The sequence below is a fragment of the Candoia aspera genome, chromosome 4, assembly GCF_035149785.1.
Source record: "Candoia aspera isolate rCanAsp1 chromosome 4, rCanAsp1.hap2, whole genome shotgun sequence".
Lineage (NCBI taxonomy): Eukaryota > Metazoa > Chordata > Lepidosauria > Squamata > Boidae > Candoia > Candoia aspera.
In genome coordinates, this window is record NC_086156.1 from 33,573,598 (window position 1) to 33,595,282 (window position 21,685).

General features: G+C 38.8%; 1 protein-coding gene across 3 annotated transcripts in view; it reads right to left on the reverse strand.

Moving 5' to 3' along the window:
* The window catches only part of OSBPL3 (oxysterol binding protein like 3), a 107,354-nt gene that overhangs the window by 52,454 nt on the left and 33,215 nt on the right, over nt 1-21,685 (reverse strand). For all 3 annotated transcript variants that reach the window (XM_063303765.1, XM_063303763.1, XM_063303764.1), the window contains exon 2: nt 17,783-18,012. In XM_063303765.1, the coding sequence (XP_063159835.1) occupies nt 17,783-17,875 (93 nt within the window). In that variant the 5' untranslated portion in view covers nt 17,876-18,012. The remainder of the gene's footprint in view (nt 1-17,782; nt 18,013-21,685) is intronic.

Consider the following 21,685-nt stretch of genomic DNA (forward strand, 5'->3'; position numbering starts at 1 on the left):
GCACTAAAAATATAACAAAACTATAACAAAAGATGTGTTATAAAATATAACAAAAACTGTGAAAATATTTTCCCTTTGGGTTTATTTGGGATTCAGAAAGCATTTGGACATTCATCTTTGTGATACTCCAATTATACTACCCATTTCTAGGTTCAGTAATATCTTTGTGAGCTTTCCAATAAATTGTGTCTGAAGACTACAGTAAAATAACATTCTCACTGGGGATTTAAACCACCAATTTTCTGATCATGTGATCATTTATACTTTAGCAGACATGATTCTTTTGCTTGTTCTGCTGTCTAGATATACATCTCTCTTTCCACCACAAGACGGTAAAAATATATTCCATATTGGGGGAATGTAAACCAGCCACCACTGGAATGTTTCTCCGAATATTTTATGTATATACAATGGCTGAGCAGTAGCTTTCTTTTTGAAAAATGAGGTAGTGTAATGGTTAAACCTCTCTTAGGGAAATTTTAGTCCAGACGATTGTTCGTAATACTTTTCTAGTCTAATTATAATTACAGATGTGGGTAATCAGAAGCAAAATGCACACAGAACTCAAGCTGTGGATTTTGATAAAGGCAAGAGAAATGATCTTCCAGAGAAAATCTTTTTTCCAAAATAATTACCTGTGAATTGAGAGGATGATATCTTAGTTGAGAAATGCCATAGTTGAGTAACTACAGCTGCTAGAAAGCATGGATACCTTTAAAGATTAGCTGATAAAAAGTTACTTGCATGGTGAATTTAATCCCTAAATGGACCTTGTTTCAATTTCCTTTCCTTTCCTTTCCTTTCCTTTCCTGTCAGTCACCTCTTTTCTTCTTATCTTCATCCAGTTTTATTTCTCCCTTTCCCTTGCAATTCCCATCTTATTTTCTTCTCTGTTTCTGCTAGAAGGAGTGTGTTTGTGTATTTCCATGGTTTTTATGTATGTTCGGTATATGAGGAATGTTGCTAAATGCAAATTGGAATCAATTACTTGTATTAGTTGTTGTTGTTTATTCGTTTAGTTGAAGAGAATATGGAACACTAAATAGTTCAAAACTGGGAAAAGAGGTGCCAAAGTTGTATAATGACATTTATTTACCATATGCAGGAGAAATACTGAACTAGAAAAAACTGAAATTGAAATCAAAACCCCTAGGAGAAAGATCAACAACTTCTGATACAGCAATGATATCACTTTGATGGCTGGAAAAAAACAAGGAATCTGTTTTTAGTAAAAGATGAGAGTGCAGAAGCTGGTTTACTGCTCAATATTAAATATTAATAAACCTAAAATTATTAATTTTTGGTGAAATTCAAAAAACTATAGCACCAACAGAAAAAAAAAAGATAGTGATTATACAGTGAAAAAAAGCAAACCCAGATATAGCATACAGATAGTCCTGGCTTAATAACCCTAATTGGGACTGGCAACTCCATTGCTAAGCAAAGCAGTCATTAAGTAAAACATCACGTGACTGGCCCACTTAGCGACAGCAGTTACAGCAGTCCCAGTTGCGGTTGTTAAGTGAATCACCTGTGGTTGTTAAGCAAGACATTACATGACCATGCATTGTGACCTCCTGCCATCTTGCCCATTGACTTTGCTTGTTGGAAGCCAGCTGGGAAGGTCACAAATGGTGATCACGTGACCACAGGACGCTGCGACTGCTATAAATGTGCAATGGTTGCCAAGTGCCCAAATTGCGATCACGTGACCATGAGGACACTTCAATGGTCATAAGCGCAAGGATCAGTTGCAAGTCACTTTTTTCAGTGCCGTCATAACTTTGAACAGTCACTAAGCGAAAGAACATTAAGCGAGGACTACCTGTATGTCAAATATTGTATTTAAGGATCTTAATATGATGTTGAATTCTATTCTTAAAACATGGAATTTGTCATCTCATGAAGAGCTTTGGTTCTATTGAGTCTGGGACATGGCAAAGAAAATAATTTTATGCAACTGGGAAAAAATATTACTGGAAAGATTGTTAAGAATGGATCCAGGATATGAAATTTGCTATCTATTTTGGAAAGTCTCTGTATTCTAAAAATGACAAGATGATGCAGTGTTTCCATATGGTACAAATTTAATGCTAAACTTAAATATTAAATTAATTTTACATCTCCATGCATATTTGTTTTTGTTTATTTTAATCACTACATTTGGTCCTCACTGAATGACCACTCGTTCAATGAACGTTCAAACTTACAACAGCCCTGAACAAGTGGTACTTATGACCAGTCCTCAAAGTTCTGGTCATCGCAGTGCCCCCGCAGACACATGATCATGATCGGAATGCTTGGCAAATGGACTGGATTTCTGACTGTTGCAGCATCCTGCTTCACATGATCACAATTTGCGACCTTCCCTACTGGCTTCCCACAAGCAAAGTTAATGGGGAAGTTGGCAAGAAGTCGAAAGTCACACTCATGTGAGGTCCTCGCTTAACAATGGTAACCAGGGACTGCCGGAACTGCTGTCACTAAGGAGTGCAGTCACGTGACATCATGTTTTGTGACTGCATTGCTTAGTGGCAGAAATTCTGGTCCCATTTATTTATTTCTCAAATGTATACTACTGCCTATCTCCCCCCAAAGTGGGACTCTCAGTGGTTACCTGTACACCCAATTACCATTGTTAAATGAGGATTACCTGTATGTAGTAACTGAAAACCAAGAGAATACTGTAACTGGCCAAGACCAAATCATATGAGTTAAAAAAAAAACTTTCATCTCTTTTAAAACAGTTTGGAGGGTCCAATAAACAGAAAATAATATTTTCTGATGAAATAATTTCACTTTTTAACACCTGGACCCATTGATTCTCCAAAACCAGATGTTCTAATTTTTCATGCATTCATATAACTAATACTAACTTTGATTTTAATTTTTCATTCCTTATACAATTGAATTGTTGGTTTGTTGTTGTGATTGTTGGCTTTCATTCCAGTGCTATTTCTTGTAAAGATCCAAAACTAGCCAGTAACTCAGAGACTGTTGCAGCATTGGGACTATGGTATTTAATCAATATACCTTTGGACTGTATGTATTGCCAAGCAAAAGTATAGGTAAGTCATATTCAACATGCAATTTCTCTCTTTAAAACAACCATTAGAAATCAACTGATTTAAGTTGTTGATTTCTTGTTTTCCAGTAAAACTTCCTCCCTCCCTTTTTCAAATTTGGGTTATTCCACAGCATCAGTATGTGATTCAGGACCAAAATGTACCTACACCAAAACGTACCTTCCATTAAAGATCAAATGTGCCTGGCAGCTTTCAAGGCTAGAAATAAAGATGCCTGTTTACTAAGCCTGAATCCTAAAACATGCCATGATTTCAAAGATGTTATGTGAGTGGTCTCCAGATAGGCTGGGAGAGGGGAATAATCATAAAAAGTCTCACTCCAGAAATATACATACGTTAAAGGTTTTGTTTCGGCCCATTCACTCACAAGGAATAAGAAAGTTATATACCCTTTTTTATACCCAGTAGTCTACATTTCTTAAAGACTTGATCAAAGATTTACAAGCCCATCTGTCACTGTGGAATTTTTATAGCCTTGATGTTTATCTGATGAGTAACAGCTTTATTTCTCTTTCATCTTTTTCTTTTTTGCTACTGTATTGAGTTTAGAAGCTACTTTCCTATTCTTTATTCCCAGGGGTGGGAGAGGAGGGTATGGTGCAGGCAGTATCTTAAGTCTAACCAGACGTTTAAAATATTTTCTTTTTCTTTTAGGTAACGTTAGCACAGCGAGAGTGGGTACCTTTCTGTGTCATATAAATATATGTATAATATTTTCAACTTAAATCCGTATTTGCCATTTAAAACTTTTTTTTTTTCTGTATTAGCACTGCAAGATGACTTTAACACTGGGAAACTATCTTGAGAAATATTTTATCTACAAGGAAGTATGGCACTTAAAGTAGTCAGATGGTATATAAATTACTTAGATATTTAAAAAGGGACATATCTGCAAGAAGCTGGAAAATAACAACCAGATATCATTAGGTTGCAAGAAACACATTTTCTACACAATGAGCATAATGTGTTCAGAGTCCCTCCTTTGAGGGGGGAGATGGGCGGTGGTAAAATTAGATAGATAGATAGATAGATAGATAGATAGATAGATAGATAGATAGATAGATAGATAGATAGTGTTGAGGCCTAAGAGCTGCACTGGACAAACCTATATTAGTGGATACTCAAATAAAGCATTTAGAATAGTTAAGCTTAAAAGCAAACTTGAAATCGATAAGGAATATGAGTATTGGGACAATGAAAGACACTTTATTTTCCTGATAGGTAAGATAGTTATTTTTATAATTGTTCTGATTAACTTTTATGGCTCCGTTAAGAATACTCCTGAAACAGCTGTTTCTTAAAAGCAAATTATTAATTTCCTGGGAAATATTGAAATGGAAGACAGTTCTCATGAAGATAAAATAAATTGGCACAACTATTGGCATTACAAGAAATCAGAGACACTGTAATCCATGAAACTGGGAAAAGTCCCTGAACCACAAGAGACTTCTAATGGAATGGTACAGAACTTTTACAGACTTATTGGCACCTACAGTATATTGCTGGAGTCTATAATGAATCATTAATTTTTTCTATTATATTTCCTTATATCACAGAAATACTGGAGCCTGAGAAAGACCCCATAATATGTGCAAGTTATAGACCAATATTTTTGCTTAATTGGATGCTAAAACATTAACTGCAATATTGGCCAGGAGGCTATAGAAAACAGTATCACCCAACACAATTAAAAAAAAATAGACAAGTATCTGACAATAATGATTGGTATTATCGATATCACAGCAGATAGTAGCTCTTTGAGTGAGATGGGGGGTGACTAAATTTGAAACATAAATAAATAAGTAAATAAAAATGAACTCTAATTTCATTAGATGCCCTTGAAAGTGCAAAAGCTGGCTTGCAGCTAAACCTCAAAAAAACCAAGATGATGGCAACCAGCTTGATTGATAACTGGCAAATAGAGGGAGAAAATGTAGAAGCAGTGAAAGACTTTGTATTTCTAGGTGCAAAGATTACTGCAGATGCTGACTGCAGTCAGGAAATCAGAAGACGCTTAATCCTTGGGAGAAGAGCAATGACAAATCTCAATAAAATAGTTAAGAGCAGAGACATCACACTGACAACAAAGGTCCGCATAGTTAAAGCAATGGTGTTCCCTGTAGTAACATATGGCTGTGAGAGCTGGACCATAAGGAAGGCTGAGCGAAGGAAGATCGATGCTTTTGAACTGTGGTGTTGGAGGAAAATTCTGCGAGTGCCTTGGACTGCAAGAAGATCAAACCAGTCCATCCTCCAGGAAATTAAGCCAGACTGCTCACTTGAGGGAATGATATTAAAGGCAAAACTGAAATACTCTGGCCACATAACGAGAAGACAGGACACCCTGGAGAAGATGCTGATGCTAGGGAGAGTGGAGGGCAAAAGGAAGAGGGGCCGACCAAGGGCAAGGTGGATGGATGATATTCTAGAGGTGACGGACTCGTCCCTGGGGGAGCTGGGGGTGTTGACGACCGACAGGAAGCTCTGGCGTGGACTGGTCCATGAAGTCATGAAGAGTTGGAAGCGACTGAACGAATAAACAACAAAATAGTATATTCTAAGATACAGGTTTCCACTACAGTGTTTTTATTCATTAAACTACAGATTTTGTGATCAATGGCTAGGATTATTAGAAAAGGATTTGTCTCTCAACCTATCAAGTTGTATCATGGTACAATGCATCATGTTTTCCTTAATCTTCAATTTGGTTTTTGAACCATTAGCTTCTATTAGACAGTTTCAAGATATTAAGGGTGTGATGGCACTCAATATTGCACATATATCGTTCTTACATGCTGATTATATTATAGTTATTCCTGATAATTATATAATGCTATTAACAAAGCTCACTGACATCACACAGCAATATGGTTAATAATCTAGTCATACCATTAACCAATAAGTCTAATTAGCTGCCTTAGAGACCTACTAGATCTCAAGATTATAAAAGATCCGGATTACAACTTTTAGTCTTCATAAAATAGTAACTAATAAGAGATTTCCTAGCCTGAAAAATTCACATTGATGGTGACTGTAGCCATAATGCAAAGAAATGCCTGCTACTTGGAAGAAAACTGATAGATCTAGAGAAAATATTAAAGTTCAGAGCTATTACCCATAAAAAGAAAGCTATGTATTGTCTAGGTCATGGTTTCCCAATTGTAACATAAGGCTGTGAAATCTGGATCATTGGGAAGGCTGATTGAAGAAAAAATTGATTGATTGATTGAACTTCTTGATTGCCCAACTCGTATACGACGACTCTGGATAGTTTACAATAAAAAGAATAACATATTAAAAAATACAGTGTGTGTGTGTGTATAACATAAATATAAAAATACAAACATAAAATATAAATACAAGATGGCAAATCAAGATCTTACCATTGGCACCATCCCGGTGCCAACCACCTCCATGCATGCTATCACCCCTCCCACCCCAAGCCAGGTGGTATAACCAGGTTTTAACCCCCTTCCTGAAGGCCAGGAGAGTGGGGACCTGTCTTACCTCTAGGGTAACTTATTCTAAAGGGCGGGCGCGATGGCAGAGAAGGCCCTCCTCCTGGACCCTGCCAATTGGCAATCCCTCATGGACAGGGTCCATAGCATGGCCTCTCTGCTTGACCGGGTGGGATGGGTTGATCCAATGGGGGTGAGGCGGTCCCTCAGGTAACCTGGACCCATGCCATGTAGGGCTTTAAATGTGATAACCAACACCTTGAATTGTACCTGGAAGCAAACTGGCAACCAGTGAAACTCGCGCAGCAATGGTTTTATGTGTGCCCTCCTTGGGACTCCTTAGACTGCTCACGCAGCTGCATTCTGGACCAGCTGTAGCTTCCGGATACTCTTCAAGGGTAGCCCCATGTAGAGCGCATTACAGTAGTCTATATCGGAGATGACTAGGGCATGAGTGACTGACTGGAGGGACTCTCAATCCAGGAAAGGGTGTAGCTGGTGCTCAACATGAAGCTGTGCAAAGTCTTACCTGCCCACAGCTGCCACCTGCTCTTTGAGCAGGAGCCATGAGTCCGGGAGAACCCCCAGGCTCCATACCAGATCTCTCTGGGGCAGTGCAACCCCATCCAGAGTCAAAGATGATAAATTCCCAGATACCCAGGAGCCCCCAATTTGATTTAAAGCAAGCAAAGGGGAAAGCGGCTGAAAAAATTAGTGATAAACTGCAAAGAGTGCTGCAATCTAATCTGGGTTATTCAACACTTTGCAAAATAAGTAATGTTCTAAATGGACTCAAAGCAAAATTTGAAGACTTTGAGCCAGAATTTTCTCCAGGTGAGTTTGGTTTTTTCAAATTTGTTCTGATAACCTCCTGTGATGTCGAATGGAGTTTCTACAGATACAGAACATACTGGGGGACAACAGAAGGAATTTTGAGTTTGATAACCTCAAGATGCATATGGTCATTCAATGCAATTCTGCTGTCAATGACAAACTAACCCAGGGATGACCATTTTACTCTCAAAATGTTCATCTGATTCCTTCAAAACTAGCACTTCTGCACTGGAAGTGAAGAAGAATAAACCTTTTAATTTGTGTGTGTGTGTAAGCACAGATTTTTAAAAATTGGGTGCTAATTTCAGAAAAATGGTAAAGTCATATTTTTGCTTCAAAAGTCATATTTTTGGTTTAATTGGTCATATTTAAATGGTTTTAAGGTCATAAATGCTTGCATATTTCTAACATTTTTAGGTCATAGATATCCTCGCCCTACTGATGTCACACAGGGTTACAAAAGTCAAAGAAGCAGTTATCAACAAGCAATTGGCAAAACGATGTCCATTGTTCACAAAGAGTCAAAAGCTACAGATACACACAACCACCAAAGTTTGCATATGTATCTGAGATTGGCTAGCAGGATGTAAGCATTTGTATATATTGGTCCTTCTGGCAGTCACATGAATATCATTATGGGAGGGACTGGTTTCAGCTGGAGTTGACTACCCAAGTTTGGTAAGATAAGGAAACTGGGCATTGCACAGGAGTTTTGCGCTTCTAATTTCTTTTCTGTCTACTCTTCTTTTGGAGAGAGGATTGTCTTTTTCCCCAGGTAAATACAGCATTTAATGACACCATGAAAAGGTCATGATAACCTCGCTTATGTCTAAGAATTCAATGAACGTTTTGTTACATATTAGGCTTTATTTATTATATTGGATTTCTGGTCACTGACTGTTATAGTATTTTGATATGGATGCCCAACTGTCCTATTGCACCTCATCCAGGTATTTTAACACAGATTATTGGAATCAAATGTATTTCTTTTCGTGAGATTCATTTAAAAGAGTAAAGAGGGATTTCTTGATGGAGAATGCGGGCAGAGCTTACTCCTCTGCCAAAAACATCACAAATTGAGAATGCAGAAAATAGTTAATTTCCCAGCTACCAAGTGCCTTTTTTTCTTCTAAAATTAGTAGCAATGAGTATTCATAGTTAAGGATGGAATCTGGTGGAATATGAACACTGTCACTCAGGCTGCAACTCTGTAACTAACTTGAACTAAGTCCCATTGTGTTCACTTGATATTAGTACAGATATTAGAATGGTCGTACTTTGGAGGAGAGTCCTCTTTGGGAAAGACCATCACACAGCTTCAAGGTGTGCATTATCAGAAGGACTCTCAGGTGACATGAGCATAAAAGTCTATAAGGAAGAACTTTCTAGTTGTTCATCAACCGACACTCTTTCCTACTCCAGGGAAATATATTATTGAGACCACTTACATCTAAGTATGCATCTATTTCTTTAAACATATTCAAATATATACTCTCTATTGTCTTCTGTTTGTTTGTTGGGGCAGAGTGATGTATAAGTAGCCACACAAATATGTATGCGTAGATTTGTGTTCTGATAATCACAAGAATCCTATATCTCACTTGAAGTAGAAAGTCAAAACTTTATAGTTATCTTTTTAAGCAAAACTAAAAATATGTTTTCAAGGACATCAGAAAAAAGGCCAGATCAGATACAGAGGTCACTTAATTTATTTTTATTTATTTTATTTTAATTTATAAACTTATTCACCACCCATCTCCCCCTCATGGGGGACTCTGGGCAGTTTACAATAAAATGCAGTTAAAACTTAAAACCATTTCAGTATAACAATACAATAAAATAAGAATATAGTAAAATCTAATGTGTATTTTAAACTTAATGATCTTATTTATATAATCATATTCTTGTCTACATAATTCTGACCACGCAGTAAGTAATTTGTGCCCCTTGTGTCCCAAAAAACATCAAATGCAGCTTGGAATTCCAACCCCTAAGGACACTGGAAGGTGGCAGACAGTACTCAGATCTGATGCTATTTTTAAAAAAATACAGACATGTCAACATTATAAATTCCCTGGAAGTGTGACATTGAAGCCTGATGGTATTCCTTTTAATGTTTTCCACTCAATTTTATAAACTTTATTTTTTAACTCTAAAATCACACTGGCCTTCCCCTCACTAATAAAGATTGGGTGCATGAGAACAGGCATCATTTGATGAGTCTATGATAGCAACAATCAATCGTTCCAAGGTCAGGCCTCTGTGTGTGTGTGTGCATGTGCTATCATCAGCATCTAACTACACACACACACACACACGCTATTATCAGCATCTAACTTTTGGAATTATCCACAGTATTGCAAAATTGGTATGATCCAAAGATGAGATAGCTTTAACAAGGTGCATGCAAACCGAAAGAACAAGAACCAAAATTGTCTGCCAATGCCTATATGACCCTTCTCTTCGGCATTTCCTAACATATAAAGCATGAAGCTTTTCTGAAGAATTTAGTGATTTACTTTTGATATAGAATATACAGTGGGGCATGTCAGATCTTTGGAATGACAGAGTTACAATCTGTTTATGAAATCTGGCGTGAAATGTGATCAAATAGGATCCCTAATTTTCTGCTACAGGGAGTATCAGAAACTCACAGAAGCTGTATGTTATTTTAGGTCAAAAGAATGAAAAAGTGAACTAGCATAAGTTCAGAGTAATCTTTGTTCTTAAAAGTTCCTTCAACATGCCAGATGACAGTGCCAGACTTGAGTCTAGAATAAAATGCAGTCAGTTGTAGTGCGTATTTTTCAAGTGCTCAAAATAGAAAGCAGTTTTGTGGGGGAGGATAGGATTTTGCATCAGCAGCATCAACGGAAGCATTTGTTACAGTTCACAACATTGGCACAATTGTTCTCAAATTTGCTTTTTATTTCTATTCCCATGAGAGCTCTTTATGATACTGTTCTTTCATTCCCATTTGATTTACTGAAATTCTCAATAATATGCTCTTCTTTAACATACATTAAGCTGCAGGGAAATTGGAATGCACTGGTCACAACCGATTTGGAGGGTTGAAGAAAGTGATGTGTACTATTAAGTGACTACCTGTGCAATCCTAAACACATTTATTTTGTACTAGGCCTCATTAAATTCAGTGGGACCTCTGGGGAAACTTGAAGATAATTTCACTGATATTCTTTGTTCTCTAGCTTTTCTCTAAACCTCAGACCACAGTCTCAGCATGAAGGGAGGGCCAGAGCTTGCTCAAAACATCTTTCTATGTAAAACAGAGAACTGAAGGAGTCAATTATCAAAATCAAGATACACAGGATTTAAAACAACCACATATGAGCTCCTGAGGTTAAAATCCCACAAGCAATCTCCTTTTGATCAATAAAAAGGCAAAAATAAAAAAAAATCACAACTAATTCTCTGCTCTCCTGTAGCACTAAATTTGCTTCCTGAGATATCCATCATATTTTTTTGAATGGTGTGGCCAGTTCTGGGGAAGTAAAAATGTAATTTGAGGTCATGACTATTTAAAAGAAAATTCTATAGAAACAGAATCAGGATTAGAGTCTTAATGTGGAAGAGGAAAAAAGAAAATAAAAAGGAGTAGTATCTTTAATACCTGCACTTCAAATACTGCCATCCTGAAGGTCAACACTCCTCTAACTCATTTTCGGAATTTTTCCATTTTACGAATGTGTTTATGGAATATAGTAAACTTGCCACCACCTGTCCTAGTCCAGCCCAAGGATTCCAATAAATTTATATCAAAAGCTATGGCATTTACTGGAAGGGCAGGATCAATTTGTTTGCGTGGGATTGCTAAAGGATCAATCAAGACCTTTATCGATCATAGTGGAAAGTGTTGATTAAAAGTCACTTAGGAAGAACCACCGTTTCAGCCACATGCAAAGGCTTTATAAAGGTTTGCTGATTTGAACTACTGTTAATTATATCTCCTTCTGAGAAGCTGTTTATAGCTAAGATTGTATTGTCATCAGCCTTATAAGGTAGACCAGACTAAGAAACAGACATTATGCAGATATAAAGCTACTTTTATTAGAACAGCTATAGTAACAGAATCTTGCAAGGCTGAACGTGCTTCCTTTCCTCCCTTTTATCATCATGAGAATTGGGGTGTGGATGCAGTCTGATGCATTTTCACAAACCTCTTGCTTGGCCTGGGCTTTAGTTTCATTTATTTGAATGTTGCCTTGGTAGCAGATCTTCCCTCTGTCCTTCAGGGCCATCCTCTTTACTCAGAACAATTGTGCTAAGTGGTTTGTTTAACCTCAGTTTGATTGTAGTCACTACACTATTATGATTGGCCATAATGGTCTACCTCAGCAATAGAACTACTCACTAAGTTTGTATACACTACAATGCCTGAGTTCACATTATGGAAAACCCAAATAAACTGCACTGTAGCTTCCTGTGATATACGAATCTGTAGCTTATGTATCTTAAAAGCAATTGCCAACTTAGCAGCTTCTGGTTTCCATGAGATGGAAGTGGAAGGATTGTATTGGGGTAGTGACTTGTGCATCAGAGAAGTCTGGCAAAACCACAGCTGCTTCTACAATAACAGCTGTGATTCCCTACATGATGTTCCTCCCCAACTGAGTCCTTCTCTGGACCAGCATGAGTGGATCAAGGCCAGAACTCAAAACAGCATGTTACTAGAGAATTCAATATGTTTTAAAATATTAAGTTGAAAAGTAAGCAAAGCTACAGAGTGAAAAATCACAAACGTTGGGGTAATTTCCAGGTTGGTGCCCTCTAAATGCCCAGCCACTATGGTCATGTAATGATGGAAGTAATAGCACAACACATCTAGAGGACATCAAGTTGTCAAAGCTGACCTATAACAATATAAGAGTTATAGATTATCATGGCCAAGACTTTTATTCTTCAGCATTTTAAGTCTTTTCAATACTTAATCTGATCAGCAGAAAAGATGGTGGGGTAAAGTGGGAAATGTTCTGGGCAACTCTGTCAGATAAGAAGAAGAGCAAAAAAAATCTCACTAGCAACAAAATCTGCGCAATTTCTATGAGTGGTAATATGAGGGCATTTAAAAAGTGAGTAAGGGGACAGAAGAGGGAAGGAATCATTCTTACCCTTCACCTGTAAATAATTTTAAATTTCAGTAACATATCTGGGGGTTTTCTTGCACCAATCTGATTCAAAATGCTATTTCTCTAAAATACAGAAAGAGATGAAACTGAGTTGCATTTTGTCAGGCCCTGCCTGCTACCCAATAAAACGCAGACGCTAATTCGGAGGTTTAGGTTCTGATTTTATTTGGGCATAGAATGCATGCCTTGCGTAAAAAGCTGAGCATGGAGCGCGCCGGAACGGGATTTAAATAGCCCGCGCCGGTCAGTGCTCCACCCCTCCTTACCCTGGGTGTGCCCCGAGCCCCGAGTGTCCTGTTGCCGGTGGGTGAGGGGTCGCAGAGCCCCCTCTGGTGCCTCGGGCGTTTCCTTAATCTTTTCCCCCAGCCGGTGATGAGTTTAAGCCGGGCGATAATGTCCGTGATTCTTTTGACAGTTCGGGCGCGCCTCGTGGTCGGGCGTTGTCAATTTCCTTCTTTGCAACATTGTATCTTTCCTATCTGCTTTTCCAGCTAGAGTCGTTACTTTGTTGCCAGTGTCTGTCGCTCTCCTTTGTTAATCAGTTGCTTATCCCTTAATCCCTTGGCACCCCTTTCCTTGTTATTGTTATGTGAGTCGTTGCGCTGTCACAATCATCGCAACGGTGATCATGACATACTGCTCCCCTTTCGGAAGGTTAAGCCGTGGGTTTTGCAGGGTAAGCAGTGTGGAATGCGTGGACCAAGTCAGGTGCCTTAACGTGGCAGGCAGTGACCCGTTCAGGGTGTGGGAAGTGTTTCCACTTCACGAGGTAGTGAAGGGAGCCCCGCTGCTTGCGAGAGTCAAGCACCTCTTTCACCTCAAAGTGTTGCTGTCCGTCTATCATCACCGGGGGGGGGGGCGTGCGTGCATGGGTGCCACCAGGAGGGGTTGCTTGCCGGCTTTAGTAGGCTGCAATGAAATACTGGGTGTAGTCTCTTTAAATTGTGTGGCAGGTCCAAGCGTACCGTGACTGGGTTAACTATTTGAGTCACCCGGAATGGCCCAATGTACTTGGGGCCCAGTTTCTTGGAGGGTTGCGGTGATTTTATGAATTTGGTAGAGAGATAGACCATGTCTCCTACCTGAAATGTTGGTTGCTGTCACCGGTGTTTGTCTGCCTGTGCTTTGTAGGCTGTTTGCGCTTCTTTAAGCATGTCTGTGATGACCGACCATGAGTCTGCGATCCTCTTGCCCCAATCACATGCAGCCGTTGTTGGGGACGGGGGTTGTGGCAGTTCCGGGATGGGGACAAACCCGCGACCCGACACCACCTCGAATTGGGTTTTCCCCGTGCTTGTGTGTATTGCGTTGTTGTAGGCGACCTCTGCAAACGGGAGTAGGTCGACCCAGTCGTCTTGGTGATAGTTGATGTAGGAGCGGAGGAATTGTTCCAGCGTGACATTGAGGATCTCTGTGGCGCTGTCCGTCTGGGGATGCCAGGCTGTTGATAGGGCTTGTTGGGTACCAATCAGTTTTAAAAAAGCCCGCCAAAACTTCGAGGTGAATTGTGTGCCCCTATCGGTCACCAAGTGGGAGGGGCATCCGTGTAATCTGTACACGTGTACTAGGAACAGCTTTGCCAGCTGTTGGGCTGACGGGATCGATGCGCAGGGGATGAAATGCGCTTGTTTAGAAAAATAGTCTTTTGCCACCCAAATGGTTGTTTTCTTTTGGCTGGGTGGTAAGTCGACTATGAAGTCCATGGAGATCTCCTCCCATGGGCGGGAGGGCTCCGCTACAGGTTGCAGCAGTCCCTGGGGTTTGCTCGTCGGTCGTTTGGCCATTGCACACACTGGGCAGGATGCCACGTATGCCTTGACGTCCGTCCTCAGTGAGGGCCACCAGAATTGCCTCCGAGTCAGGTGCAGGGTCTTTAAGAATCCGAAATGTCCCACCTGCTTGCTGTCATGCGATCTGTTGAGGATCGCCTGCCTTTGCGAGTCGGGTACGTATAGTCTGCCCTCCCCCCATGCTAGGTCCTGATCCATAGTCACCTTGTTGGGGTTGGCGAGGAGCCAGGGGTCAGTTTTTAATGCTGTTGTGAGGTCTGCCCGTATCCCCCCCGGTAGTTGCGGTCGCCTGCGTCTGGGGGCGGGTTGGCTCGCGGTCGTGTGTGCAGTGGGGGTGGGCTGTCTTTGAGCGCGGCCCCGGGTGATTGCCGCAATACCCAGCTGGGACTCGGAAAGTGCCATCCCTACTATGTCAGAGATGGGCTCCGCGTCCTGGGGCAGTTGGGAGAGCACGTCTGCCAGGAAGTTCTTCTTGCCTGGTATGAACTTCAGTTGGAAGTTAAACCGGCTGAAGAACTAAGCCCATCTTATTTGTTTAGGGCTGAGGCGTCGGGGCGTCCAGAGCGCCTCGAGGTTGCGGTGGTCTGTCCAGACCTCAAACGGGCAGGTCGTCCCTTCCAGCAGGTGACGCCATGCCTCCAGTGCCGTTTTTACCACAAACGCCACCTCCTCCCATACGTGCCAGCGCCTCTCCGTCTCCGAGAATTTCTTTGAGAGGTAGGCGCATGGCTTAAGGGCTCCTGCAGGGTCTTTTTGCAGCAGGATGGCGCCTATGGAAAAGTCAGAGGTGTCCGCCTGCACTACAAACGGTCGTTCGGGGTCCGGGTGCGCAAGGATTGGCTCCGCTGTAAACAGGCGGGAGTCCAATTGAGTACGGCCCCTGGGTTTTTTACTTTGTGCGTCTCCCCGACTCCCTTGGTTTTGAGTAAATCCGTTAAGGGGAGGGCTATTTCTGCAAACCCCCTGGCGAAGGACCTATAGAAATTAGCGAATCCGAGGAAGCTTTGAAGTTGGCACCTGGTGCGTGGGACGTTCCCAATTCAAAACTGCCTGTACCTTCGCGGGGTCCATTTCTACGCCTTTATCAGAAATTCTGTACCCTAGGTAGTCCAAGCGCGATTTGTGGAATTCGCACTTGGACAACTTAGTGTAGAGTTTGGCCTTTCTCAGTTTGGTGAGGACTTGCCTCACCAATTTTTCAATTTCCTTCTTTGCAACATTGTATCTTTCCTATCTGCTTTTCCGGCTAGAGTCGTTACTTTGTTGCCAGTGTCTGTCGCTCTCTTTTGTTAATCAGTTGCTTATCCCTTAATCCCTTGGCATCCCTTTCCTTGTTATTGTTATGTGAGTCGTTGCGCTGTCACAATCATTGCAACGGTGATCATGACACATTTGTCTACAGAACTGTCATGCTCCAAGATTCTTCTTTGAATATCAGTTACTGAGAATTGAAAAGAGGTTTTTTTTTTTCCTCTTCATGATCTGGAGATAAACTTTCCAGAAGCATTTGATTTGCCTCCATTGGAAACAGTCTGCTAGGCAAATAGATCTTTGACTGACCAGACCTTTTCTTATCCTTTTATTTGTTTCAAAGGATTTGTACCAGAGAACTTGAAAATATGTGAGCAAGGTCTGACTTTCAAATGTATATGTGGGTGTCTGGGTGTATGAGCAAGAGAGAAAGAGAAACCAGCAGACAAATAGTCTCAATGAGACATGACATGAAAGCAAAACCCAATCTTGATATAATTTTTTTTCCCTTAATGCTGAAGTAACTTGCGAAACACACGAGCATTACAATCAAGCTGATAGGAAACCTTAGGATGTTAAGCTGATTTGCAGTTGTGTTGTGAAGATACAGACAAAGGATGATTGCAAATGTGAAGCTTGTACCAGGACTAGCAGTTGTCATGAGAACTCAAGATATTTAATCTACATTCCAGACAGAAAGGGAAGTGAGTCAATGAATTTTATACAAGAACACACCTGGGGAGAACACATGATCTCTGGTTTGCATTTAATGTTCTCTATGACTTGAACACCATGAACAATATTAGTATATTTGCCAAAAAGGTGGATTAGGGAGTGAGAGAAAAGAAATAGATGCAGACACTAAAAATACAAAGCAATATATTGCTCCTTAGGATCATTCTGAGCACACAAGTATGTTTACACACAGTGGACCAGATCATTCTTACAGTTCTTTCTAAAAACTGTAAATCTGAAAGCTTTCTTTTAAGAAATCAAGTTGTATTAGAAACAGGAAGATTTTGGGAAAGCTTTTGCTTATTTATTCAATTATATATTTTTTCTACTCAAATATTCTGGGGAGTTGTTCCTTTAACAAAAATGTTCTGCAATATTGTTACTGAAAGGAAGGGGAAAAAATAAATATCAAAAGGAACGTTCAACAAAAAATTATTAGAGTGGAGTTACTATCCCTGTTATCTACTGTACATAACCAACAATCTTGTAGGTGGTTCTCCAATTATATGTTGGAAAAAAAATCTCCCATTGTTCCTAACCAGCATGGCCAGTTATTAGTTTATGGAAATTCAAGCATAAAACCATCACAAAGACCAAATGTGTGAGAAGCATTGCTTTATCAGCAGTGAAGTACAATGGCAATTTTTTATGAAACCTGTTTTTTCATTAATTTCAAAACATGCAAATTCTTCATCACTGAAAGAGAAGAAAATGACTATCTTCAAATTACAAATGAAATGGTCTTGGTCTATATAGCAAATAAAATGGCTACCTAATTAAATATTGGGGTCTTACTGGTGGATTGGTAGAATTTTGACAGAGGCAATTAGAAATCATTGCATAAAACCAGCAATAATTTCTAATGGGACTGGGACTGTTCAAATTTATCAGTTTTTCTAATATAAACTGTTTTTAGAAATATGAATTCAGATCATTTTAAAGTGAGGTAAGGTGTAAAAGGCACTACAGAGTATATAAAGATATTTACATATTTAAAGTTAATGGTTATAACTATTATTTTAATAACAAACCTAATTTCTTCTTATGATGAGCCTCATTTCCCAGTCTGGTCTGCCCAAGGACCACTATCACTTATAAATAATATAATTTAAATGTGTATACATGAGCACATTTTTGTAATTGTTTTTAAAAAATACATGACATTATGCTTCTTTGAAACAAACAAACTCTCCAGCAGATGTTCTGCTAAGAATGGAATACCAATACTGTAATTTACAACAGAGTGATGGCTGTGCCAATTGTGCAGCTATTTAAGTCTTATATTTGGTATAGGATGCAATGCCAACACAAAACATCATGTACAAAATTCATCATAGATTTATTCATCGTATATGCTCAATATACCTGTTTGGTTCTCTGAATTAATCCCAATGACAAGACTTAATATACTATATATTTAGTTCATGTTCTTCACAAATTGATAAAGTTTTAAACAAAGATTAATATAACTTTATATTTACCTGCCTACTTCCTTGTTTGGAAGAACAGCTGCTAGTACTTCTTGAAGGTGACAAGCCTTTCTGAGACACCCCCAGATTCTTTTCTTCAGTCATGATCTTAGAAGAAAATTCTTCTGAATCAGATCAATTACAACAGCATGGGACGGATGGGAAGAAATGGATGAGAAAGAGCAGAGTCATTTCTTCTCCAGATGCATTCCAGTAGCATTCTTAGCGCTCAACGGAAATTCCTAAGAAAGGAGAAAAAACCCAACATATACATGTCACTTGACAGTAACACAAACACCAGATAAGAACTATGTTTTTCAGTAGAGAAATTCAGTAGTGTTAGAAACTCAATAGAAACTTAATATGCAACTGCAAATTAATCTGTGGTAATAGGTAACCCCTAAGTTTTGAGAAATAATTACAAAATAGTTTTGAAGAAGCCGTGAGAGTAGATTTCAATGAAAAATTATGTGTTGTAATAATACTTTTATTTCTTTGTTTGAAGACATATGAAGAAAAGTTGTGGGAACCAGAGCATATTAGGGACTGATGTTTCCTAACATCAGTTCCATAACTTTGAAATAGCCTTCCTGGCGAGACTTCTCTTCACTGTTTTATTAAGCATTCTAGTTTTCTATGAATATTCTGTGGTTTATCTAGTTAGTGAAATACAACCAAGTCAAGCCAGGTTTTGCAATTATAGGGACAATTAGGCTCAAACTATCAATAGCAATAAGCCTAGGTCCTTATCTATTATTTTCTTCTTGTTTTCCCTTTTTTTTTTTCTAATCCATCATCAACTAATTAAATTATGTGAGTTTCTGTTTGCTGAACATTGCCTCGAGTCAGCCGTTATTCATCCACAAAAGACAGATTGGTTCTTCTTGCAGTCTGTTGTACTTTCTAAATCCATAATTCAGAGGCATCTATCTTCTTTCTCTTACTCTTTTTTGATGTTCACTGTTACAGCTAGTATATATTGACACTGAAAAGATCACTGATTTGATCATTTATCTTTGTTATGATTATCTTCTTTCCTAGGACTAATCTCTTTACTTCTCCCCTGTCACTATTCACTCAGCATGGAGGCTGAAATTACTTTTGTCTTAATATTTAATATTCACCTGGAGTTTCCTCTTTCTATTTTACTTCCATAATTAGTTATTCTACGTTGTTCTTACTTTCAGCCAACAGAATGGTTAGCTGTTTCAGCCTCCAATTTTGGTTCCATCTCTCAGCTCTTCTCATTCTGCCATTCTTATACTGGTTGTTAAACAGATATGGGGACAATAACCATGCACCCATCTATGACCCTTCTGCAACCTGCATGTTCATTTGACCTTTATTTCTCAATGATCTATTCTTCTTTGTAATAGTTTAAAGAAAACCTTACATAAGGAATTAGAACAATGGTTTAATAATTTGCAAAGTTTCTTAATCTCTTTTCTTTGATTTGGTATATATTTTCCTATCTTTGGGTCATGCAGTCTTATTCCATATTTCTCATACAGAGTTATTAGCACTTTAATTGCCTCTTCTCATGCAGCTTATTCATCAAAATGCTGAATAAGGATATTTATGGATATTAATTTACTGAATCTTAAACCTAGAATAATCTACACCTGGAATAATATAGAAGTATTAGAAAGCCAGCTGGGTGACCTTGGGCCAGTCACTCTCTCTCAGCCCAACTCACCTCACAGAGTTGTTGTGGGGAAAATAGGAGGAGGAAGGAGTATTAGGTATGTTCACCACCTTGAGTTATTTATAAAAATAATAAAGGTGGGATACAAATTAAATAAATAAATAAAGTGTCATAATGAATGGTGGAACACTCATTCAGATAAATTTCATACAGTTGTGTGAGTGCATACACACACCCATAACTGCTATAAAATATCAGATCTGTTGCATGTAAGGCTGGATGTTTCGGTTTATATTTCCTGTTGAGTCTGGTAGGAAAATACTAATAATAACCGAGCATTGCAGTCTGTATCAGAAACAGAAACTTTGCTAGAAGACTCCTCTTTCCTCTGAGGATTATGTGAACTATAGTACTGTAACCATGGAAACAGATTCTGGCTACTGTATAAAATCAACATTAAAAAGCAATGCCTTTCACAACTCAAAGGGGAAAGAAGTTGTTTTACTACTGTACTACATCAGAAGGGAAGTCATGTACATTGGAAATTTCCAGATAGACGTTTTGAAACACTTTGGATTCTGGGCCTATTATTCTGACATAACTCGTTTGAGGGAACTAAATGAAAACTCTTATTTTATTATTTTATTTATTCTGCTGTGGTTTATTGGTTACAACAAAGCCAGTTTTGAGCTCAAAATTGTTATAATTTTATACAATGTTATTTTATAATTTTCCTTTTAATTATAACATTCTAGGAAGTTCCTGTGGTAGTTCAGCTGCATTTACCCACAAAAAAGAGTTCTTTTCTTACCCCACTTTCCAGTTATATAGAAGCCACTATGAATGTTCATTATTAAATAGTGATTCAAATTCTCATACCTTTCTACAGCTCTTTTCAATCTGTCATGCACTAACATCTAATTTATTCATTCAAGTTGGCTTTCTTTAAATGCTGGAATTATTTATCATCGCTGCATTTATGCAATAGAAAAGGAGAACATCTTTTGCTGGTCAATTTTACTTTTTAACACATTTTTCCTTTGATCCCCCAACCATCATGTAATCCATAGCAAATGACAATATATTTATGGCAAGTAAGAAGTACTGCCACATCTACTGATATGTCATCTGAATGAAAGCATGCACATACTCTAATGATTAATCTGAAATCAACTATACGATCCTTTCCTCTAATCAACTTAGGTGGCTCCTACAGAGAAAGAAGGCCTCCTACGGAGCATCAATGTTCCCAAATAGTTTAATGAGGATGAATATGTTCAATTGTTTTGATGAGCCAAGGAATACTGAGAGTTGACAAAGAAAAATAGAAAAAGTTCCCCTGAGGAGATGATGCCTTGAATTCAAACAATCTGCAACACGATCTTCATAAGGCTAGCAATAGGTTCTTTACACATGTAATATTACATGTGTATGTAATACACACATGCATACACACACAGAGTATTCAATATTACACACACACATACACAGAGTATTCAATAATGTTATAACTTGCCCGGTAGGCTTGCAATACAATCCTAAATAAAGAACAGCTTAATGACATATAGTATTTGTAGTTCAGCATCCAGTAAAACTAATTTATGTATATAATGGACCACTGAGTTCATAATCTTTGCTCAAGACCCTCTATGTCCAAGCACACAAAGGATTCTTTTAAAAGCCTAAGTGCAGACAACTTATTCTCAGTTAATTGATCAACTTCTATCACTCTCCAAGTCTTATTTTTATGTCTTGATTCTGCTTTTCTAGTTACTCTAAAAACTGTCATTCTCAAGGGCTATTTTAAAACAGCAGCACAATTTCTCTATTTCCTTGTTATGTCCTTGATCACGGCCTGATATAACATGCTTAATTGCCATTTGTCATAAGTGGTGAGGCAGATGTCAACAAACTTTGCATCTATCTCCAGCTGTTGGCATTTGGCCTAGGGCAAACTATCCCCACCCAACAATTTCCAGATATGTGGGAGTACAGCTCCAGTCATCTCTAATCACATGGGGTTCAGTCAAGCAAACTGGGAGTAATGGATATTGTACACATCTCAAGACTGGCTGGTGGAGAAAGGCTGTTCTAGGCAGTCGGAGATGAATCACTGTCAAAACTCTGAACTTGTTTAAACTTCATTTAATCAGAATTTGCATGACTGCTTCTGAATGTTTAATAACAACAGCAACAACACCCTATTGCCTTTCTATTAATTGTTCTTGAAACAGGAAAGCTGTGTAAAGGGGTAAAAAAGTCTCTAAACC